The sequence below is a fragment of the Orbicella faveolata genome, unplaced genomic scaffold (assembly GCF_042242905.1).
Source record: "Orbicella faveolata isolate gen_17 unplaced genomic scaffold, um_ofav_v1 contig_24, whole genome shotgun sequence".
Lineage (NCBI taxonomy): Eukaryota > Metazoa > Cnidaria > Anthozoa > Scleractinia > Merulinidae > Orbicella > Orbicella faveolata.
Window position 1 is genome coordinate 33,987,916 of NW_028301552.1, and position 24,483 is coordinate 34,012,398.

General features: G+C 38.2%; 1 protein-coding gene across 6 annotated transcripts; it reads left to right on the forward strand.

Annotated features, from left to right (window-relative positions):
• The first annotated feature begins 486 nt into the window (after positions 1 to 486).
• Positions 487 to 24,019, forward strand: LOC110056046 (protein Smaug homolog 1-like). Of its 6 annotated transcripts, XM_020762483.2 has the most exons (13): positions 487 to 630; positions 1,874 to 2,175; positions 8,979 to 9,216; positions 14,039 to 14,767; positions 15,706 to 15,815; positions 16,060 to 16,146; positions 16,504 to 16,711; positions 17,320 to 17,405; positions 18,069 to 18,169; positions 18,249 to 18,429; positions 18,795 to 18,879; positions 19,392 to 19,466; positions 19,731 to 24,019. In XM_020762483.2, the coding sequence occupies exons 2-13, from the start codon at positions 2,074 to 2,076 to the stop codon at positions 19,760 to 19,762; spliced, it is 2,034 nt and encodes a 677-aa protein (XP_020618142.1). In that variant the 5' UTR covers positions 487 to 630; positions 1,874 to 2,073; the 3' UTR covers positions 19,763 to 24,019. The 6 variants fall into 6 exon arrangements, with proteins under 6 accessions (XP_020618142.1, XP_020618141.1, XP_020618144.1 ...); XM_020762482.2 differs by lacking the exon at positions 487 to 630 and having other exon boundaries at positions 1,377 to 2,175; XM_020762485.2 differs by lacking the exons at positions 487 to 630; positions 1,874 to 2,175 and adding an exon at positions 2,447 to 2,511.
• The last annotated feature ends 464 nt before the right edge of the window (positions 24,020 to 24,483 follow it).

Below are 24,483 nucleotides of genomic sequence, written 5' to 3' on the forward strand. Positions count from 1 at the left end.
TGAATCAGTTCAAATCAAAAGCCAAACTTATTCTGGAGCTTTCCATTTATCAGTTGTTCAGTTGCAAGTATGAAGCTGAAAACAAAAATTCATTCGAAAAGAGAGAAATGGAAAGATTTGACTTTATTTCATCTTTGTTCTAATTTTGGAATTGGGAGTACAGATATTAAAGTTTTGAATTCAATATGTTACCTTCGAGGGGGAAAACTTCTGCTATTTGAATTGCTAGCTATACTTAGTTCGAGTGGGCGAGTTGCCATGTCTTCTTTAAATCTTCCTGTGATCGTATAGGAAGACATGAAAACAGTGTCACAGCTTTTCCTGAACTGGTCCAAAATGGTAATGGGAAAAAGTTGAACGAAATGTCAGTACATTTTCATGTTAAGGAAAAAGATCGATCATCTGTTCACCTGATTTACATAAACAATGACGTCAATTATACGTCAGTAGCGCTTTATAAAACAATATATATGTACCCACGCATTTTAGGAAATGTTGATGAAACTACAGGAAATATTCTGTTCATTTCGTGTTCTTTCCCGCGGTTGATCGAACTTCACCGACAATTCGACTCTGATCTGATCAGATCCCGGCTTACTCGTAGTTAAGGAAGACTTTCGATGACTAATGGTGAGTTTAAAAACATTGTGGATAATTCTCGATTGAACACGAAAAAGATAACACCATTGCTTTCATTAGAGTAACTACTTTTATGATTCGTTGATACAAGGACTCTATAAGAAATATGTTATATTAAAACTATAATGTTGATCGCCAGATATCGCTGACAAAAATTCTGTTACACTAACATTAGAGCTTTCCTAAAAGGTTTAAGGCTTAATAGGAAGTCATCGATTTAAAAGTGATTCAAATCAAAATTTATTTCTGCGAGTATTAGCTAGTCGATCGTGATGAATCACATCTCTGTTTAGAATCCTTGAATAACAATGTTTTGCAAAAAAAACCCACACGAGATCGTAGGTATGACGTCACTGAGGAGTAACGCTATCTCACAGTGAAAAAACCTGCATATTTTCGGTCCGAGATATTTATCATATTGTCGCGAAATAGTCTCAATTTTAAAAGGATCTCTCCGGAAAAATCTTGTTTGTAATGTCTCTCGTTTTCTACTGGCTATGTTTCTTCAATATGCGTTTGTTTCATCACTAAATTCAGTGCATTCAGCTGAATAGATCTGACAGATCAGATGTGAAACGTACTTCCTTTGGCACTGAAGACGCTTACTAAAATGTTTCTTGGACCAGTGCTCTTTTATACGCGCCTATTAACAGTATTTCAATATGTTGTCACGTTTCGGCCATAGGTTGAGTACCTTGGATTGCTTCGTTGTTGATGTTTCTTCTTTAATTCAAAACACGTTTTACATTTCAGTTTGATAACGATGTTATGCCTTTCAACCGCAACTGATTTCCATGTTGGGTTAGAGGGTTAACCTTTTTTCCCTTTCCGTCTCTATTTTTGTCCCTGAACGGAAGTATACGGTCATTCTATATTTTGAGAATAGCAGTATTGTAATCATAACTGCTGTTTTTTCCTCGTGAATGCATGGATTTCTGTTCCTGAATGATTCTGTCACATCTCTTTGTTAACATTTCGTGTCTTTCTCAAAATAGGACACTTAACGCAAAATATCTCTTATCTAACTAGCATTTTGCACTTCCCGTCAACGGGTTAATATATTCGTACATGCTTAATATGAGTAATATCAGTCATTATACTCACATAGATTTAATTTTAAACTCAGACAGTCGTGCACAAGCCAAGGGCGGAAGAAAAGGTCAACTTTAATTTGTGCCCCAAACTAATGCCATTTTAGCAAGTTTTGATAATTCCGCTTTTGGTTTCGTCCCAGGGTGAGGTTAAAGAGGACGGTACAATTGCTGTCTTGATATTTGGAAGCACAACTGCGGCTACAACGGGCCACTAGATCTGCTCGCTTTTCAGCGACTGATTCAATTCTCATGGACTTCAGAAACTTTTGACAACATAACGTACATTTGGGAAGTTTTGATTTACAAGACGAAGACAGAATTCCTTCGTTTATGTCCCATTATGTCTTGTTTGACGCACTGTGATGTTCTAACTTCGCCATATGACAGAGCAGACTTTAAAACGAGTTCATATGCGTGCTCCAGACGACGGCTTTCATCGAAGGTGAGTAAAACTACATATTTTTCCAACATGGAGTTCAATGTTTACGATTGTCAGTGCAATACTGGTGTGCGGATCCTTCTGCTGAAAGCTTTTGAGTACTGAGAACTCTCAGGTGTGTTGCTTGACTTTCGAAGTCTTTCAAAACAAATTTTGGTTGGTTTTTTTAAATTAATAACAGTGGACTTTGGTACTCTCGTGAGCCACGAGCAAAGGATCAAAATACGCGACCGAGTTGGATTTTACCTTTCCATCAGTCCAGCTCGGTCGCGCTTTGGTCGTGTGCCACGTAGATCTAGAGCCGAGGGTTTTCCCAAGGAGGAGTTGTCTCAAAATCTTGTAAGTTCTGCAAATTTTTGTGAACTCACTCATGTTCTCAAATTCCGCCATCCAGCTCATCTGAGCTCACTTTCTGTGAGCGGCTTGCGTGTGTTATTAGTTCATCCTTAATTTTGGGGTCATCTTTGTAAAACGATGAAAGGTATATTTTCAAGGTCTTGTCAGAGCTATGTGCACTGATACAATTTATGTAAAAACTCGTTGATAGCAGAAAAACGGTCGCGATCTATTGAAGGGTGGAGCTTTTTGCTGGCCCATTCGTAGTGGAACTAAAAAATGTACACTAGTTACATTGTGATATAAATGAAATTTTTTTGAAAAATTCAGTCGCTAGTCACACCTACGTGATGTACAAAGTACAAAGTTGACCGCAGAATTAAGCGGATTACCTTTCTTTCTGGCGTATCATTTAAAATCACAACAGATTTCAAATCAAAACCGAACACGCTAAGAGACATTATCCAGGTTATGTTTACAGTCGAAGACTGGCTGACGCCAAATTTCCTGAAGGCCAATACTAACAAAATTTGGTCACGGTATATTTTAAAAATGTGGCTTTTAGCCAAGTCTGCTAAAGCACTTCCGAAATCACGCAACATACTTCTGACAGTCAATATTTTAAGACGTGTTTAGATGGCTGTAGGTTTACTCTCACGGGCTTTTAATCAGCGATACCAAATTTTTGAAACTGGAATGCTCGAGTACATTGAAAATAGGTTTAATTTTTATGTTTTTAAAATTCCGCGCCCTTTTTTGTCGCGCTATTTTGATCGAGTTTATTGGGTTGTCATCAGTTTATATCAGATTTTAAAAATATGTTCGGCTCAGAAAGATTGACTTGATATAAATCGAGGCTTCAAGCTCGTCCCAACATTACCGTGGCTTCAGATCTCTTAAAGTAAGCGGCGCCTTCCCCTTGGAACTGGGAGAAAATGGAGGACTAGAAAATTCGCACGACTTATACAAAGATCTCTCCTCAATGGCCATCCATCCCATAACTTTTACGACATAACCGAATTACCATTTATATAGACCCTAGAGAGCATCCGGTTTTTTGTGCTGCCGTTTCGGTGTGTAAAACAAGAGTCGAAGAAACCGGATGCTCTCGCAGGCTTCGCTTTAGAGAGCTTCAAAAAACCTTCAAACTCGAGAACTCAAGGTTTGCTGGATATGTACGGAAAATGTTCGCCGGGGTCAATCGTATCGGGTCACGTGGTCCGAGGCGGTCGTTTCGGAACGTCACCGAAATCAGTTGACCGTCAAGGCCTGGAGAAAGCCGCACAGTCAACGGAAAATGGACACTGATTGGCTGAAAAGTTTTCTCGGTATGTTTTCTTACGTAAGTTAGCCAATCAAAAGATGCACACGTGCGTACTCGCGATAATACACGTGTCACGTGAGCACTTGTCGCTTAGAAACTACTAAAAATGAATCATTCTGGAAACTGACTAAGTTATACGCTTAGAAAATCGTTCCTCCTATTGTAGGTGCCATGATTAAAAATTTATGTTTCAGAAGGTGGGCCAAAAAAATATATTTTTGTCATGACATGTCGTTCCAGTAGAATGCCAAGGACTCTGGCGATTAAAAGAGAAACAAAGGTTTACATGCATTTGGCGAGAAACTGAGCTTGATTGTCTTAAGGTCGCGGGGAGAGGATGTTTTGTTTGTCAGTTGGTACGGCAATCAATCACTTTTCTATAAAGAAGACTGTTGGTTGCTGACACTAACTCAGTTATTGAACGCGGGAACAAATAACATCTTGCTCTTTGTGTCAAAATGAGAGTCTCTGCCGGACATCCGTTTGAGTCACTTGACAGACAATTGAACATCCGATTGAAGTACATTGACGATTGATCCCGGAAAAAGATAGCCGCGCCTTTCCTCAGTACTGCGCCCCGGGTACTGCGCAAGGCTTTTGCCGAAGAGACAGCTTTCAGTGTTCAAGAACTCCAACCTAATTAAGACAGTTATGGTAAATTAAGTTCAACTGGCGGGAAGAAACCTCAAACACTGTTCATAAAGGTAGCATAAAACACCATGGTGGGAATGGCGGGCGAAAACGGAACAAGTATGGTTATGAATGGGGCCGACAACGATTGACGACATCTATAGATAAGCAATGACCCTGAAATAGAAAGCACACATTTTATTTTTTATTTTCAAGAAGGTGACGTATATCGGATATTTCCGTCTGGCTTCAGCGGGATGTCTTTCCAGACATTTCACTGGTCGGCATCTAATTGCGAGTCGTGACCAGACAATTGAATATCTTGAATACTGATCAGCGAACTAAAAGCGAAACTGGCAGTTGTTTTGTTATATCTGAGGAACGCGAGGTTTTCACGGAAGTTTCTAGTGTTTCTAGTTTCTAGTGTCTCTTGTTGTGCGACGCCTTCGTTTCCATTATTTGAACAATTTTGATTCCTGGAGCTTCGAGCAAAGCCAAAAAGAATTGCGATGGGCCGTTTAAAAATTCGACTGAAGTTCGCTTTGTTCTGTGTGTTTTACTGCTCATGAAACGTTCGAATGACGATGTTCTAAGAAGACAACGAAATTTTTATGTGGCAAGCCGACAGTACTGCAGCAAAATCTAAACGTAAGTGAATTTTGCTTGAGGAATATAATGATCTTTAAAAGCTACTGGACTAATTTTCGAGTCATTTTTTTTTGGAAGAGCAGCTAAATGGGCTGACAAGCGGGGCAATTTTTTTCGCATCTGTATTAACATTGACTCGTCTGATGAAATGGCGGCTATTTCCGTTTACTAGTTCACTGCATCTGAATTATTTATTAGTTGGACTACTGAAGAATATGGTGAGATAAGCAGCGTGTTTTGCGATTTACACTGACTAGTTTTAATTGACTGAATTGGTTGGTTATCGTAACGTCAGAAGCAGGTGTTGTGCATGTAACAACTCAGCTACAATACCAAAACAGTGACTTGGTGACATAAACTACCATTGAATCCACCCACTGACTCAGGAAGGTGTCTAAAGTATGAAGGTCTGTGTGGCTGAACACTTATTTTGGCCGAGGCCACAGGAATTTTAGGATGTTTATCGACTTGTTATAGTTGAGTCCTTCGCGTTTGGAGGCCGGGTGGTGGTTGGGGTGGGTGGAGGGGGAAGCTAAGTAAGACAAGCCTTCATACAAAACTGGCGTTTTTCCATGCCGATTTGGATGTATTTAGGTACTAGCAATTGTGATGCACATTGTGTCGTTGTTTCGCTATCGCAACGTGGGTGTGTCCAAAATAAAAAAAACAAAACATTCAATAGTTGTCTTGCAGGCCAACCTACAATACAGAGATTCTCACTACGTTCGCTTTAGCTTTTTCTACTCGCCGGTGCGCAGAAGGAATGCCAGGTTTTGAATATTCACAAGGCAAAAATTTACATCAACCATAATGTTTTGACTGATGCATTCATTAATTTCGGTATGTATTAAAATCGACAGACGGTAAAGGCGCTTACAAGGGACGGGCCGTTTATTATCTTTTTTTTTTTTCATCTAAAAGATCTTAAAAGCTGCACGCTTACGACGCATCTCTGTGAGCGTGTTGGTCCTCGGAAAAACCAAGCTCTAGGCGCATAGCAGAACCAGCAATCAATTACTAGAAATTACTGTAAGATTTGAGCGTTTTAGATCTCTTCAAGCTTTAACCGTTTCAGCGCACGGGGAGGAGACATTTAAAATTTGAGTGTTTTGACGTTCAACTAGACTTTGGGTTCCAGTATGTGGAGATGTTTATTGATACCTGGGAAAGGGTGCTAAACGGAATAATTCGGGCGATATTTCATGATAACATCCCTTTTAGCACAAGAGACGGATATACGGAGAAAGATAATCCGGACAACAGTCAGCGATCTAGACAGGTCTAAGCGCATTTTGAATCTTGAATACAGCCGCTCCCCTCGAAAAGCGGCGTCTCATTCTTGAAATTCTGATGAAGATCGATCACGGAGAGGTTCATGATCAGCTGTTATCATGAAGCATTTCGTAAAATAAACTGTTTTCCCGACGTTACAGAAAAGAACAATGTTAATAAAATATCGGTTACAACAAGACTTAAGACAAAGCTGATATTTTTTTCACAAAACTCCAGCTCTAGGAGTCTTCAAATACAAAATCATCTCTCCGCGTTTCGGCCTGGTTCAATGTTGTCCATGTTTCTCCAGCGTAATGTAAACTTCTTACTCACGGTTAACTGCCTGTTGTCAGTGCGTCTAAAAGAAGATTGACTTTAATCGAAGAGGAGGTTTCTCCTCTGCAAATAATCGAGCAATATTAAATCAAAATTAGGACATTGTGCAGTAAATGCTATTAAATCGAGTAAAATTTCGCGACGGCCGTTAACTGGGCACTAAACCATTATCTACAGGATCAGCGTGGGCTGAACTCGGTTATCACTTCGATTGGGCGGCTGAGCGATAAAAAAGTCGAAAATCACGACTGCAATTATGAATAATGCCCAGCAGCCGGAATCATTTAGCCGGTCGTTCTATACTGCTCTCGAGCGGCACGAGGGATGAACAATATATTGCCGGAAAGAGTACAAGTCAAAATCTTTGTTTTTTCGATGACACAGGTGGTTGAGGTCGTTGAAGTAAACTTCACTGATCAAGAAGCAAACCAATCTAATCAAATCACAGGTGATAGTCAAGTACAGGTCTTAGGCAGTTGGCAGGCGCGCGTTACAATCACCACGTACATCGAAATTGTTCTACCACGCATTTTACAAAGGCTTGCAGCGTCGTGTCGTACTATCCAAGAATCGGGCATCTTGTTCAGTTATAATTTAACGATAAATAAATGGTGTCCTGTCGATCGAAATTCGCTGGAGCGTTTTATCCGCTTAACACTCAGTTGCAAAGACGGTGGAGAAAAAAAATAATTGGTGGTTTCTTAGTTTCACGGTTTCCTTTTGTGGGCGAGTGAGTTGAATAGCGTCCCCATAATCGCAATTCTTCATTTATTTGTTCTTTCCTTCATTCGCATCTCATTTCTAAACAATCGCACAACAAATAACAGAAAGATGGTGTTTATTTTTATCTGATGTAGTAGAAACTGTTTCCTATAAGCCACGAAACGTATAAGGAAGGGAAAGTTCATCTGTTTACACAAATTTTTTTTCTCGGCTCATTATGACTATTATATATTTTGTTCACCTCCCCCGCAATCGGTAAACATAGAAATGTCAGTTCATCTGCTTTGCAAGCGCGCCTCGTGGATCGTGCGCTGTGCGTCACGTGACAATTTCGTCTGTGCCATATGACATCATAGTTTTTGTTGTGATTGGCTTAGGCGGCCCCATATGAAAAGCGAAGCGAGCCTCGAGCACTTGCGAGGCAGCATGTGAACGAAGGTGAAAATTGTCAGGGTTTTACATTAATTTGGTGCACTTGATAAAGGGAAACATGTCATGATGAGGTGCTACAACTGTCGTGGAAGCGTTCGGTGGTGTGTAGGGAAGTGTTGAGCCCGTGTATGGCGACGAATTCGCACAAACATACAGACAAGTCGAAAGGAAGTTGAGTCGAAAAGGTGAGCATGGCCTCTTACAGTTGAAGCTGCACTGGGCTTTGTGCGTGTCAAGGATTTTATTTCTATCGCCACGCACGGATTTATGACGACCTGGTCCAGGCTGAGCACTTTTTGGCAGCTCTACAGCTGTTTTTGCGCAGTGAAAGTGGTTGTAGCTGTAGGTGTTGTGTGTTACGTACTTGTTGATGTCAAGTCTCACATAGCTTTGTTTATGATGTGAAAAGGAGGACTTTCGAATGCATATGGGGTGCAACTTCACGAGAACTGTCGTGTCTTTTTGACTTCAGAACGTCAAAATATAGTTTTAAAAGTAACCTCAAAGAGTTCTGCCCGAGAGAGGCAATTTTAGTAGAGGCTTTGGAAAATCTATCGCTCGGGATATTTCTGACTTCTGCCGAGTTAAGACACGTACAAAACAAAAGCTCGCTTGAGCTTCTGCACAAATCTATTTCGAAATGGATATTTCCCAAGGGTTTTCTTTTGCTAATTTCGATTCTGGCGTTTTAATTAGCGTTGAGAAAAAAAAATATACGTTGCTGTCGCCGTCGAGGGGACGTGGAGAGAAACAACGAAGAATTGTTTTGTTTTGGGTTAACTGGTGTCTGATTGTGTTGAAAAGTTCTTTTGCTTCAAAGACGTATGCAAATTCGAGCGGATTGTACGAAGCGCGCAGCTCATTCAAAAGTGCTTACACAGGAATGATGTATAATTGATGAACATAAGCCTTGTACCAAACAACTACGCACGTGTTCGGACTGAGGTTGTCCATGTATTGAAAGAAATATTGGGGAAGGCTTCCTTCTCCCCCAATTTGCTTTCATGTAGGTTTGTTTCAGAGACACTTTCGAATGTGCGCACGTGCTAGCTGCTTTTGGCCGTGCTTGTGTGCAAAGATTAATGCAACTTTACATCGATTTCAGGGTTTGTCCTTAGCGAGCGACATGAAACCAGCACATCACACGCTATTTCGTGACCAAGTCAGCACTTTGGTGGAGTGGTTTGCGAACTGGAACGATTGTGAACAGACCATAGCATTGTACACGCTTCTAAAGCGGATCTCAACCATTCAGGCCAGGTTCCTATCGTTGATTCTGGAACATACTTTTCGGGACAATTCGTTTGAAGTTCAAATGATGCAGAGACGAGCCAACGACAAAGGTAATATATTTTTGAGTGGTGCACGTGGGCGGCTTAATTCCGGTCTTCCTTGTTCATCACGGTCGTTACTACTACATAGTATATGTCTGGTTGACCGTGCGAAACTCTTTAAGTGACAGAAAGTTTTTCTTTAGAGGCGCGAATAATTTCGCCCTTTGTAATTGACACGCATTCGCAAAATTTACGTCTCCCCACTTTGATCGCCTAGAAAATCAGTTGTGCAAACATCGGGCTTCAATATTTAGTTCTGGATGCTCCTGGTTGTAATACTTCGTTTTACAAACTGAAGAATTTTCTCTTTCAGTTTTATCGAAGAGCACAAAAATCGTATTCATTTCTTTGGTGTTCACTCTAATAAAAGGTCTTTCTTCTTTTTAACACCTGTGTTTGTTATTTTACGTTGGGTGACATTTGGAGCGGAGTATATGAACTCGTTGGAAGATCAAGGGATCACAGGGCTGTAAATTTGGTCGCGCTTCTTTCGGATTCATTTGCATGTCTTGGGGTTAAAAACATCAAGAGAAAGAACAGACGCTGGCTTTTCAAATTGTTCCAGATTCGTGTGTTTTTATGATTGTACTCATAAAGTCACATGGATACCTAAAACACACAAAAGATGGTAGAATTTTGGTGATCCTAAACATAATAGTGCCCACGCAGTTATTGTTGTAGAGTTGCTGTTTATAATCAAATTAATCTTTGGCCACTTGTAGAGTTTAAGTGTAAAATAATTCTTGTTTATGGTTTTTTTCGTCATGTTCTGACAGTTCCCCGGATTGGCGTAAGAAAATATTGAGTTTTTGGAGGAAAAGGAGTGGTTTTGTATCCTAAATAATGAAAAATGTTCGTCTACTTTCTTTCAAAAACAAAAGGAACAATCTGCTCTAGCTATCACCAGTTAACTTGCAGTGGTGTTGTACCTTAGCACATGTTGTAGACGCCAGTCAATAATTTGTTAAATTGATGACTTATGTATTTTTGACATTGGCAACTATCATAAATGTTTGCCTAAACTGGAAAATTCCACAGTCTTCCTTTCCGAGGGGGTTTAAATGGTTCTGGACAGGGTCATTTACATGTTAGTTGCAAACAGAAACAACTTTAGTCCAAGGGTTATCAGCTCCATTAACAAGGATCCCCACCTTAGAGTTCTGTTATAGGTAAGGGATGCACAAAGTTAAGATTGAAGGCATGTCAAGAGACCCATGTGAGATCGAATGTGACAGTGTCTCTGTTCACAATTCTGATCTTTTTGCCAAACTGTGAAAATTCATGCACTATTCTAGGTTTTTATTCAGGAATTCTAAAATCAGACATTAGGAATTAAGTATATAAATTAGGCTTTTTAAGCTGATGAATTTTTAAACTCTGTTTAAATAAAGATAAAATAAGTAAATAATTAATAATTAGTTATCATTTAATAAATTATATTAATATTATTAATATTTATGTAAGAGCCAGGTTGCGACATCTTTTTAAAGGTCAATCATCATCATCGTTACCATCATGACCATTACTGGATCACCCGCCACTAACTCATCTGTGAAGCGTCCCTTGTTTGTTTTCTTCATCAGCAAAAAATGCACAAAAGAGCTTACTATTGTTTGTTGTCACAATGTTATTGTCATCGATATCAATTCTTTTTTTCCTTCCAATTTTTTTGTTCATAAACTTAAATTCTGATTATTGGCAGGAACAAAATACTTTTTTTGACTATCTTCTTAGATGTTTCTCTTGTGTTTGCCTTTGTACTTTCACCCTTGTAAAATAAAGTGTTACTATTCACCACCACAGCAGAACTCTGTTAATGTGGGGTGGCTCAAGACAGTTTCCAGCACTTTCCAACACTTAGATTTACATGGGTCAGCGTAACCGCTTTTTATTGTTACCATAGCAACAGAGTGACCTGCTAAAACACCCTTAATTATAGCTTTAAGTACTTATATTTCAAAAATGGCATGGTGATACCCCATTATATTGTTGAATTTTGATTGGCTGGATAAGATGAAACTTTAAGCAAAGTTTAAAAAAAATTCTGTACATGGGGTTTAGAGCTACCTTAAATTTTCAAAAATTTAGTGAGTGGTTAAAACGGCCCATTGAAATCCAAGTCTTAGATAATGCTTAAAATTGTTTTCCAGCCATCTTAAACCAATATTGAGCTATAAAACTGTGGCCATTTTAATGTAGTCCTGACCATATTAAAAGAGTTCTTAAAATAAAAGGAGCATTTTCTCTGGTCCAAAAAGTGACTGAAATCTTTGGGTGTTTTTAGTAAAGTAGGGTTCCGCTACAATCAAAATGGTGGATCTGTTACTCTCTCCTGAATCAAGTGGACTCTTTCCAAAGTGATCACTGTCGGTATGACTCAATTAAATGCCGAGTCCATGGCTGCCATTAATAAATTCTTTTGTTAGTGTTAAAATTAGGCTTACTTATTTACCAACCTTGTTTTTAAGTTGACAATTCAACAGAAATTTTAGTCTCACATTAGGTTAGTGAGGCTAATTTAAATGTGTACAAAAGAATATCAGAATCGACAGCCATTTATGAAAAGGATCTATACTAGTTTAATTTATTTTGTTTCCCGGAGATGTCATAAGACCACATCAAACAGCCTCACCTAAGTGACATTGGTGAATCCAGCTCTGTGTTCAATATTTTTGTGAAATTTTCCCGTTTGTGCATTGAACTTTAAGTGTTGATGATCACAGATGAGGTGGGTGGTAAAAAATTATGTTGTCATGCTTAGTGAACATCAGGTTGCAGATAAATACTAGGCTAAATTGTTTAATCAAGAAAATATGGCATAACTATTATCATAATGTACAGCTCTGTGACAGTCAGGAATACAATAGGAAATTATTTGCTTTTAATAAAATGGAAGTGCAAATAATCTTTCATTTATAGGATTAGCAAGTTGTGGCTATAACAGCAGGAAATATTGAATGTGCACCCCCTTTGAGATTTTTGACAGCAGTGCTATTTTTAAGATCTGTGTAATATCTACTTACAAATAACTTAATTTGCATGCAAGATTTTACATAAATTTCTTGTCTCATTTTTTGAAGACTAAATAGCCTTTTTTTATGTAAAGGAAAAATAATTTAAAGCCATTACTTTGTCTGGTTCAGACAAAGGAAGCATTTTAATACGAAATGTGCCACTGTGAATATCCACAAGACAGTGTCTTCATATTCAGAGATAAATGCAATTTTCCACCTTGAATTTCCCTTACAGTAAATGAAAGAGATGGTAAGAGCAGGTCAATATGGCAGCAGCCATCTATGTAGGCCATTCATTGGGAAAGAACTCTAATTTCAGTTTGGCCACGAGTAAACATCTTGATTGTTTGATGTCTGGTTTTCAGACAAAAAGATAATAATGGCACAAGGAGTGAGATTATTCATTTATGCACAGTCTGGGTGCAAATCTTTTGTTTCTTGCATTCTAAATGTCTGGCTGTTTATTTTTTGCCTCATCAAATGTCAGTCTCTGTATTTTTTTTTTCTTTTGAGCAAAGACATTTGTTTTTGTTCCGAGCCATGTGGCTAATCTGGCTCTTAATTGTGTTTTTGTCAATGGATGTGTAAATATTTGAATTGAGCACATGGGAAAAGTGCTTTCCTTTTCATCTGCAAGAACTTTGCCGTTTGTCTGTTTGATTGGGAGAGTTGCGTGCCGTCATGAAATAAGCAAGACTAATGAGCAAGAAAAAAATGAGCAAGATTTTAATAACATTTCAGTTTATAAGGAGTTATAGGCTGAAAATAATAACCAACATCATTTGACTATTGTTAATTAATACCCTTAGATATTTTGATCAGGGATCAAAGTACAGTTTCTCATTACAGTATCACTACATTGTGAAGCAGCCAGGTAACGAGAAGACAGATGAATAAATTAACATCCACCTGCAATATTGTCTGGACCTGCAACCAAATATCTTAAAACTGATATTAGTAACAAGTTTAACCTGAATCGATTAAAGTAAACACAGAATGGTCAGAAAATACTGGGGAACTGAATGTGCAGATGTTATTGCAAGACATTCTAATCTGAAGTCTTGTCGATGCTAGCTAGGTACATGTAATGAACAATAGTGTAGTTTCCAAGAGGAAAGAAAACAACAGCTGTGAAAACTGACTGATGTTACTTGGGGCTCTCAAGAGCTTTTCTGATCAGGTGGCTAAAGATAAGTGTATGTAACAGGCTGCTATGTAAGACAAGCTGTGCAAACAAAGCAAAACCCTTCTTGTATTTCAAGTCAGAGGAGGCAAGTGGAGAGCTGCCAACCTGTTGCCATTTACTGGAACCATGATTATTTTATTGGTGACAATTTTTTTTAACATTTCATGATGAAATTTCATCTGAAGGAGACTCGTGAAATGAGTAGATACTGATGGAGAAATACAGTACTGTATGTGCAAAGGTCAATCTGAGTGATAAAAATTACTTAGACTCTTAGGGTCCGAGTTTTAGTGAGGTGGTTAATTGTGAAGAGGATTTGTCAGTAGGATTCATCAAATAGAAAAACATTTTAATAATTCCCTTGCCAATTGTATTACTAATTTGATAAAAAAGGTTCAAGTTATGCAAATGCAAAACAGATAGATAATTTTATAATGGCGAGCCTGAAAACACTATATGGTAACCTTGACTTGTCTTGTGTCCTCAAGAAATCTGTCAGTTAGTGCTAAGGAGAACCTCTACTTTTTTACCTTGGCTTTCTGTGGGTTAATTTATGTTTACTACATACAGCTGTGCTGATTAATTAGCAAGAGGATTTCTTGAAATGTTTCTTTTTTAAATCTGTTTCTAGAGTTTTTAGGTGGTTTGATACGTGAGAGTAAAGACTTTGCAGTCAAACAGCTGCTGATGCACCTGCCACTCCTAAATCCACGCAACGATGAGGCAAGATTTGAATATCTTCAGTTGCTTCCCAAAATACTTCATCACACCGTTGAGCATTCTGTCCACCAAGAGGAATGCCGTCAGCTCTTATCTTTAGCCGTGGTGCATCCTGCCTTCCCACCTGAGGAAAGGAATACTCTTCATCGTTGGTTGAGCCAACTCGATAAGAGCCTTGGTGTACAAGAGAGGCTCCAAGCGACCAATTCATTCATAACTGAAAATTCCGATGTTTTACCCAACACCGGCTGTGAGAACCTTGTAAGACAGAACTATATGCGGAGCAGGATGAATGGCTGGCGCAACCAGCAGCTTGTTCATGTAGACTCTGGAATTGGTGGCTCATTTGAATCACCACCAATGCAATCCCACCTTTCTGTTTCATCCAATTTGCGGAAGAGCCGATCAAACTCGCTGACCCCTCCACCACCTATTGAAATCCAAGACTCTATTTTGGAGGATTACTCTGAAAATTGTGAGGTTGAAATCCGTCCGGGCAGGTCCCAGTCGTTTCCAGTGGATCCTCACAGATTAAATCATTCACTTTCACCACAGTCATCATTAGAAAGTGAACTTGATGAAAATGGATGCAGACAGAGAGGCAGTAGCTTCAATGAAGATGCACGGCCAGGGATGAAAGGTACAGTGTAACCATCAGAGAATAGTGCTGTTTTTAATAAGCGATTGCAGCCACTGCAGTGGTAGGTTTGAGTATACCAATTGAAAGAGCTGAGCTGTATCCTAAGCTTAACCTGCCAACTCATTTCTGCACACTTTTGTCACTAATTGTACCATCAAATAGTGGTTATAGCACCATCCCCCACAGTTAGGGACTCCTCAGTTTGCAAACAAAAGTAATGTTCTTGTTAAGCCCCCCAGATTAGAAGCCCTTCTCCATCCTCTTTTCCATATTAACACACTGACGTTGTCTCGGAACACTGCACTTTGTACACATGTAAATGAAGAATGGAATTAGTTTCCAGGCAAATGTGAATAATAGCTTTTAATTTTAGAGTCGTTCTTGGATCATTTCTTGTCAGCTCATTTCTAGTTTTTTGTGCTGCTCTTCCCTCAGCCTCCCCCAATAAAAGCTTCCCAAGTAGCCTCCCCAAACTCCCTTATAAAGTCACTTAGCCCATTTTACTGTACAGTTTTACAGTGAGCTGTGTTCTTCCTTGTAGCTTTCACCCACATTTTAATTTGCACATTCTCATTCCCTGGCTGAAACAGGTTTTACAGGGCTTCATCATGTGAATAGTTTTTCTTTCTTTGTTTTATTTTTAGTTGTAACGAAAATGTGTGCTGTTTTTAAAAGAAAGACATCTGGAATATAATGCAGTGAAAGCCTAGCTCGCAATGAGAAATGACACTCAAAGCCCTAGTGTGAACAGGGCAGCCTACAACCACAAAGGACTTGAGAGCGTCTCAAGCTTAGTTTGCAATGCATGCTAACTTAGCTAAAGTAACCATAGATGCTGCAATTCCAAATTATTGGACCATCTGTGTTCTTACAAGCAATGACAAGTGTAGTATGCGCTTTAATTTGAGTCTGCAACTGATGGCTCTTTTGTTTTCTAGAGGTGGGGTCCTGGTTAAAAAATCTAAGATTGCACAAGTATGGCAGTCTGTTTTCTCAACTCTCTTATGAGGAGATGCTTGGCTTAAATGAAGAGTACTTGGAAAGCAAGGTGTGTAAACAGTAGGTCACGGCAGAGTGCCCTTATATCTACAGCTTATCTTAGTTCTCCTTAGTATTATGGTGACCAAGTCCAATGAATGTCTTTGGCTTTCAACATTTTGGTACATTTTGTAGCTATCCTAAAAGACAAGAACACCAAACAAATTAACTATTGTGATATCCTCGTCAAATTTTTCTAAAAGATATTTTATGATTATTTAATAACGGGTTCTTAAAATTCCTTTTTCTCACAGGGTGTAACCAAAGGTGCAAGGAACAAGATTTTGTTAAGTGTTAAGAAGCTTTCGGAAAGACCAGAATTGTTGTCCCGTCTAGAAAAGGTGAGATACCCAAGTATACAGTTAACATCTAAAAATCTTTAACCAGGCCCATGATTGTTATGGACCTAAAGTGTACATTTCTGGTGATTTGTACCTTTTGTCTATGGGATGGTATTACCAAACCTTAAATTTAAAAACTAAAACAACAACAATAGTAAAAATACTGATTTGGTCAAGAACCATTTTCTTAATAAAAGTCATCTGACTTAATCTTGCCCTTAGGTTATGCAATATTATTTTACACCTCAAAAATGCTGCATATATTCAGGATGGAAGGAAAGTACAAGAGGTGGGGGGATGCTTACACAAGACAACTTAATTTTTCTTCAGTTCATACCTTTGCCCTTTTCATTCCAGGAAGTACTTCAGCCTGGCAAACTTCAAGGAGTTTTAACTGGGCTGAGAGAAATAATAATTACGCCGATAAAGCCATTCAGCCCTCCTCCTTCTGAGACCACTCAAGGTGCCCCATATACGCAGACTCTGACTACAGAACAGCCTCCAACCAGTGTTCCACCGCACCCTGATGACTTGGCTTCACGAATTACAAGAGTTTTGGGTAAAGGTGAGTGAAGTTATATCATGTGTTTTGCACTTCCTTTACAAATTAAGCCAAAAACTTGCCGATTGAAGAACTCGTATACTGTAGATTTTAAGTTGTCTTTTTTGGTAAGTTATGGCCTTTTTGTGGCAGCTGAAATCTGGAAGCTGGTGATTAACTGCATAGCATTCCCCCAGCTGGGGGACTCCCATGTAGGGGTGCTTGTCGTGCCTTTTAGGGGTTAAAAAGGCAGTTTTGGTACCTCTAAGGGTCCTAAGCCTCAAAAGGTCAGGAGCTTTTGCGGTACCTTCTACGGCATTGAGCTGAATAAAATATGATAGGAGTTGTTATAGAATTGGTACCTCTAAGGGATGGAAAAAATTTCAAGCCATGCCCACAAAACAGGATCTTGTTACCTCTTAGGGGTTCTTTTCAGAATCTTCGATAAACGCCCCTGTCCATTTTATATGGTGGTCCCCCTGGGATACACCTGGGTGGTGAAATGCAATCTGAGATGGGTACCTTGTCCAAGAACACAGCACAGTATAAACTTGGTCATGGTTTGAATCCAAACTGCTTGATCCAGAGTGCATTCCACTAATTACTGTATGGTATCTGTTTAAATATTTTAGCTTGCACTCAGATCCTTGTGTCAAGAGCAGATGAGGAACACTGTAATGCTTACCTTCAACTGCTGGACAGAGTTCTTACGCTTGAGGTAAGGTTGTTGCAGAGCTTTTGTCTTACTCACAAGCAAGCTGCTCCCAAAGTTTCAATGCTAAAATATCACAGAGAAAGATTCACTGCAAGTTTTGTCTACGAGCGTGCGAAGTTTCTGGAGCGTTTTTATTGAAGAATACTCCAACATCTCACTACCAACCTAGAAGTGATATGTTTTTCAGTGGCATTTACTGATCAGAGTTTATTTTTTGTAGTCATGTAGTTCCATGTGGCAGAGCATTCTTGCACACCTTCTTCCATGTAGCTTACTGACCAGGTATTCAACTGGAAGAGAAAAGCATAATGCTAGAAGCCTGGCTTACACAGATAAGAAAATAACATGGAAAGGTGTTAACTCGGCTACAACCCTGGCCAAAACTCCTTAGGCCAGAATGCCAATATAATGATATATTCTTTAGCAAAATGTTCCACCTTCTCCTCCTTCCCTTGTTACCCCCATCCCCCCCCCCCCCCCCCCCCCACGGTAATGTTAGACTGTTGCCTTACCTTTGGATGGATCAACATTACTTTGTGGGGGTAGGCAGTGTGAGGTAAAGATGGCAAAAAGATAGAGTGTCGCAAAACATTTGGCCTGGATTGAAGTTATGATGTCTTATTGAAACAAGCTGCTAAGATTTTGATTTTATTATGATATTGACAGGCCTTTACACAGACTCAAAAAGGAAGAATTCAGTCATGGAAGCAAGAATGCCAGAGACTGGTCAGACAAAGGCGCCCATCTCACGAGAACCGGGCAAGAGGGTGAGAGCCTTGCATAATGGTATCTTACTACTGTAAGTCTTGTAATAAAACTATTAATTTGATATGTTACTTATTTCAGCTGGTACAACATGGGCCATAATTCAGGGGACTCTATAGGAGGGAGCACAGGGCCTCCTGCTGGTTCAGGGGTCATAAATAAGCGTCACAGGGGCTCACCTCGCAATCCTGCTAAGAATCCTGCTGGTCAGCTTCGAAGCAACAGTGCGGAGACACAAATGCACTCTAATAAACCAAGACTGGTATGTTGTTTTCATTTTTGGGTTCACTTGTCATCTCTCGCTAAAGCAGACACTACAAGGCTGTGGTCTAAGAAAAATTACGAGGAGCACAAACGTTCCTGACCATGAAATCCTCAGTGCCCAGCACTTAAGCATATATGGAAAAAGTAAGTTTTTCAAGTTACCCAAAGGTAAAAGTTAGTCGCCTGGAGCACCCGGGTGCTTCTAGAACACGGCCTTGCACTTGCATAGTGTGGTCAGCTGATTTTACCTTGAGCATGTCACCACACGCAGGTTGTATTGTGGCTGGAATTGTCCATTATGGAATCTGGTAGTTTTTTGAAATGTAGCCAAGTGATAACATCAAGTATTAATTTGCCTTGTAGGTGAGGTCTCATGCTGTGGTGGGAAGAACAAATTCACTTCCTGTCAAACCAACACAACAGACAAGCATTGTTCTTCCACAGCAGCGTATGTAGAAGCTATTGATTTCCTAATTATAGCTAGGTAACTCTGGAAGTCAATACTAAAAGACAAAGGAACAGTCACTAGGTTTCAATGTTTGCAAAAAACAAACCTTAGGATTCAATCTGTTTCACCAGGAAAGACGTTGTCTTACCTTTCAGGCTTCTATAACTTAATTTACACAGCTGAGTGAAAGTCTATCTTGAAAACAAGTGTTGTTCTCAGCTGAAAACTAAACTAAACGTGGTATTCTGAGTGGTAAATTAAAAAGTGGAATGTACAGTATGATGCAAGTAGAATATTAGAATAGGGGTTGCCTACTGGAAAAGGTGTCAGTGGTCATTATCAAAAATTGTTCACTAAGGGGGTGTTAAATAGACAGGGTGGGGTGGGCACCAGATCAACGTTTTCTCATTTGACACTCCACGAGTCTTATGCTGGCATTTTTCTTTGGTAATAGTGTAATATTTCAGAAAGCCCTGCCATATTGTTACTAAATAACCGATTTTATATTTTAGATTCAGCTGACCTTGAGAACATTGACGATGGTCTAGAGTCTCTCTGTCTCAGTGTTACAGAGCATGCTCTTTCTGGTGAGTAGCTCACTTTCCAGTCTTTAATATTAAGCAGTATACGTTTTTTGTGAGGAACCTGTTTTTTGCCATCTTTCTTTCCTGGATCATTTCAAGAAATATTCTTAGTCGCTTCATGCTACAGAAAGGGGGATAAGCTCCAGCCTGATAGGCCACTTGGCTTGTATGCAGACTTAATGTTAAAAGTTAGGTTTTAGTATTAACGCTGAATTAATTATTGCATCAATAGTAGATGTGATTATTCTGTTTTCTTTATTTTTTCAGATTCTACAGATCGCTCATTTAATTATAAATAGCATTTCACAAGCAGAGAAGATGTAACGTAAGAAAAACAGATGCCTTAAAAATGCATGTGGTAACAATTGTTATTTGATGATGGTGGAACCAGCTATCCTTTAGCAAACACTTTGTAGTCAAATGGAAGACTGCAGTATTAATATACAAACAGATATAAGCCTTGATTATTTCATCTTTAATATTAAACCTCGTACAGGTTAAATGATGTTAAAGGAAGTGGCATTCATATCATAGCTGCTTATTGACGGTAAACAGCCTCTAAGTTGTGGATGTAAAATATACGTAATATTGTTCCAATAATTGTTATATTAATACTAGTAGTCATGTTGACTCTTTGTTTTTTCAATTCTGTTGCAAGAGTACTCTTGGTACAGTATGTAGCCATTCTGGGTGTCAAAGTTTTGTTTTTAGTGTAGTGGTCTTAATTTTCCCATCAAATAGCACTCAAGCTTGCTGCATCTGCAAATTTGGCTGTGCTTCATAACCTAGCTTTTTTTGTCCATAATACAGCTTCAAGTTTTGCATTAATTTATTTTTAAGTGCTTTTTTTTTGTCTCCAAAGTTATAGTTAAAAGCTTAATTCAGTATTGTTAGTTACTATTCAGAATAAGTTTGAGGTGTTATTCTTTTTTTTTTTTGTTACACTTGTACATAGTTCAGCAACACCAAACACCCTGCAACTGTTTTGTGTTGTTCTTTAGTTTGGTTTGTGTTATTTAAAGACGTGAGCACTGGCTGTGGTCAGAATATTTTCATACCCGTGACATTTGTTTTTCTAACAGTTTCCTAACATGTTTGTTTGTTTTTTTGGTTGTAAATAAACTGTTGACCTGAATGGAGAATTCAGGAAGGCAGTATAAAATAATGGGTTCTTGTATTAGTAGCATTGGAAAGGGTTCTTAAGGCTTACTCATGCTTCAGTTATGACTTCAAAAACTGTGATCAATGGTAAGGAATTTTGCAGAAAGTTCATTGTTTAGTCTCAACCTGTACTGCACCACTGTCATGGTAATTTCTTTGTTAAGACAGTAGAACTTTGTTGTTTGCATTTTGCACTCTGTGCTTCTCATGACATTCTAGAATTTCAGGCACACCTTTCCTTAGGGACACTTACTGTAATGTGGACTCCTCCATAGTACAGACACTCAACTCCCTCCCTCTGGCGTGTGTACCATAGAGGTTTGACTGTACAACATTTATTGAGCATTTTGACTGTGTTTGAGATACATCGTAATGATTGTCAAGGGTTTTGAAACACAATTTCTGCAAAATCTCTCAACATTTGTCATACTGTATAAGAGAATCACAAGCAACTTGTATGGTTGATGTATATGTAAAAATCTCTGTAAGCTTGTCACTTGTGCCAAAGTTTTCCTGTGAAAAATCAGTCCTTATTTGCGGCACTGTTTCAAACTGCCTGTGACATTTACTTGCAGTGTTACAAGATAATTGTGTTTGCTTCTGTCCTTTCACTCTCTAATATTAAAAGCCAGTGGAATGCAGTTAGCATTTTAAATTTGAAGAAATTTCTTAATCTTGCAAAAATGAACTAGTTATTAAACAACTCTTTTTGTATTAAATTTGATGGGACATATATATTTGATAACTGCAATTTTAATACGGATCCGATAAACAATTTATTACTCAGTGAATCTTTGTTTTACTAGTTACTACAAAGTTTGTTTTAATCTAGAGCACTGTAGACAATGATGTCCTCAATAATCTTGTTTTAGAATTATAATAATTATTATTTTCCTGGTTGTCTTTATTTCCACCACAGATTTTGCTATTTTCTTGTCATAGAGCATTTAATTGTCCTTCACTGTAAAGACTGTAACAGCTTGAAACATTTTGTTTTAATTTTAATTTTTTTTGCTTTTGCCAGTGCACGATTTACAAAAAGAAAGCTTCAAATGATAGATCACCTCTCTGCTGCTTTGACATTGACTATTTTTATCCCAATATTTAAAAATATAAGGGGAAACAGCTGTTTCTATAAACTGATTGTTCAAAATTTTTAAGTATAAATTATGTGCATTTAGATGTAGCAATGTATGAATCAAGCTTCTTAAACTTAAAAAATCCTTTCATTTTATTTGCCATATTTGAATTGAGCATCCTTGAATTGTTAACTGGTAAAGAAATGAAAAATGTTGACAGTTCTTAAATTTTGTTTAATCCAATCTTTTGCAACTACTGTAATGGGGCTACTCAACTTAGACAATGAAACAGAATGGAGAATTTCAACTAGATTCAGTAAGGTGAAATATTGTTGTTGTTGTTGTTTTTTTCACCGAATGCTGTTTGCCGCAAGGCAAAAAAAACAAAGTTGGAGTTCTTTCCTTCCAGTCAGCGAGTTTGTTTGGTTTTAGTTGTCTAAGTGGCCCTGGTAGGTGCATTGTTAAAGTCCTTAAATTTTTATTTGTTAACTGGAAAAGAACTTCAAACTTTTGCTAGACACAGCCATGTATCATTAATTTTGACCAGACAATGTGTCGTATTCACATTATTGTATAGAATGGTTGTCATATATCAACACAAAATGCTACTACTACTACTTAAATATGTTTTAAGTGATGAAAAATGTTTGAAACAGCATTTCATCCTAGTTTGACTTTGTGATAAAAAGGCACAATAATTGCTTCCATATGATGGTATTTAAGAGATCTAAAGACCAAAAATGCTGGCATTATAAGAATAGTCAAATGCAGGTCATACATGAAACAATAATGCAAGATTTATATAAATAACAGAGTTTATTCTGAATTGACCTGGAGAATAATTCAAAGTGTATCCAATTTATTGCCTTGGTACAAATAGTATTTCCATCCACAGTTAACTGCACTTAAGAATTTTGACAAAGAAAGTTGTGTCAAGATGCATTAAAGACCTTTGCAGCACCAATCGGGACTTTACAGTTGAGTTCAGCCACGTGTAAGCTTTGTGAGAACAAGAAGGTATGCTATAAAATGAATAATACGCCACCTATCAGCCAATGACAATGTCTCTTTGAAACTTGTCATTTTTATGTAGTCTCTGAAACCAGTTTTGTTTTTGTGTTCCTACTCCTTACAGGGGTTGGACTTTGGCCATATAAATGAAATCATTTAAGTAATTTTGTTACCTCTTCACTTTTGTGGAAAACTAAAGAGTTTCTCTTAAAGTTTTTTTGCTGATGATTTAATGTAAATCATCAGATGTAAGAAAGAGGAAAATTATTTTGAGGGGACATTGAGTGAAATTTAGGCTGCTTAGCTTTTCTTTGTTGTTGACTGATAAATGAGTTTGGAAAATGTATTCTATGTTAAGCCTTCTTGTTGAGTGTGAAATAGAAAGTATTTTGAAGAAGTTGTTAATAAATATTGGGTTACAGCCCTAGTTTAACTTAATGTACGTTGTTATAAAGTCCCTAATGACTACTGTTATGTACATCAACGTAATGCCAATATTATATTATTTATAGAATGGTTAAAGTACAACGAGTTAGATTATTTTCAAGATTGAGGTGTAACAAGAGATAGCATAGGCCTGATGCAGAATTCTAAGACCATGTTATGTTGACAACTTGCTGTGCGAGTCTGTAGTTGACATTTTCTAGAATTGCATTCAGGAACTCTGTATCCTTGGTGCTTCTCGTATGTTTTGGAAGTGAATTCAATTTGCTTTAAGCAAACTCCTACTGTTGGAACAAGTTATTTTCTGCTACATTGTTGAAAATGTTGTCAACACTGAAAATTGTGCAAGATATTATAAAGCACTTATGCATTGGAGCTCATGAGTTTTCATACCCATCAGAGTTGCACCATCATATATCTTATGTCACACTGTTGTTTATTTTAATGGAAATGAATGCTCCAATCTTTGTTGAAACACTGCTAACAGTGCTTTTTTTCTGTATTTAATTTAAAAACAAATTTCGACCTTGTGCTTCATTTTAGACAATTTGACGACAAAACTTGTTCCAACACTGGTGGTTTACCTTTAAGTGACGTTACAAAACTTAGTTTAAGTACTGCTTGTGACCCCATGGGTTGTAGTTTTAATATTATAAGAGGTACATGCTGTAAGTGAGTTGTTCACGGACAGTTCTTGTTGAAAACGTTCTTTGTAAGACGAGTTTGGAGTTAGTGTTCAAGTGGAGTTCACTTAGAAAGTGCAGAGCTGTGGAACATAAAAATGAATAATATACAGTACATAGAGTTAGAAGTTTTTTCTTTTTCTTGCAGCAACTGCAATAAACTGTTGTTAAATTGAAACTGTTGTAGAATTGATGACCTGAGTGAAATTTCAACTATATAAAATTTTTTAATGCACATCAGAGGGCATAAACATAATGACTTAACATGCACAGATTAAAAATATTACTAGTGCCCTGCAGACGTATTGTGGTTTGTGCGCATAGTGGCTGGGGACATTGTGTTATGTTCTTCCGCAACACATATTACTCTTGCGGTCGCTCTCTCCACCCAGGTGTACAAATGGATATTGATGAATTTAATGCAGGGGCAACCCTAGCATCCCATCCAGGGGGGTGGGGGGGGGGGGTGGGAGTGGGGGAGTAGAAAAATTCTTAGTTGCTTCATGCCACTGAAACTTGGATATGCTCCTGCCTGATGGACTACTTGGCTCATATTAGAAACGAGCAAAAAAAACACATGTGACACTAAAACGATAAACTAAACCTATGAGGCTGAAGGCTCTTAAAAGTGCCAAAATAGTG

Bases quoted from the DNA above. Each gene is read 5' to 3' on its own strand.
- LOC110056046 (XM_020762483.2), top strand. From the start codon at position 2,074: ATGTCTTGTTTGACGCACTGTGATGTTCTAACTTCGCCATATGACAGA. The intron at 2,176-8,978 runs GTGAGTAAAACT...CATCGATTTCAG, and splicing joins GACGACGGCTTTCATCGAAG to GGTTTGTCCTTAGCGAGCGA. The intron at 18,880-19,391 runs GTATGTAGAAGC...TTTATATTTTAG, and splicing joins CATTGTTCTTCCACAGCAGC to ATTCAGCTGACCTTGAGAAC.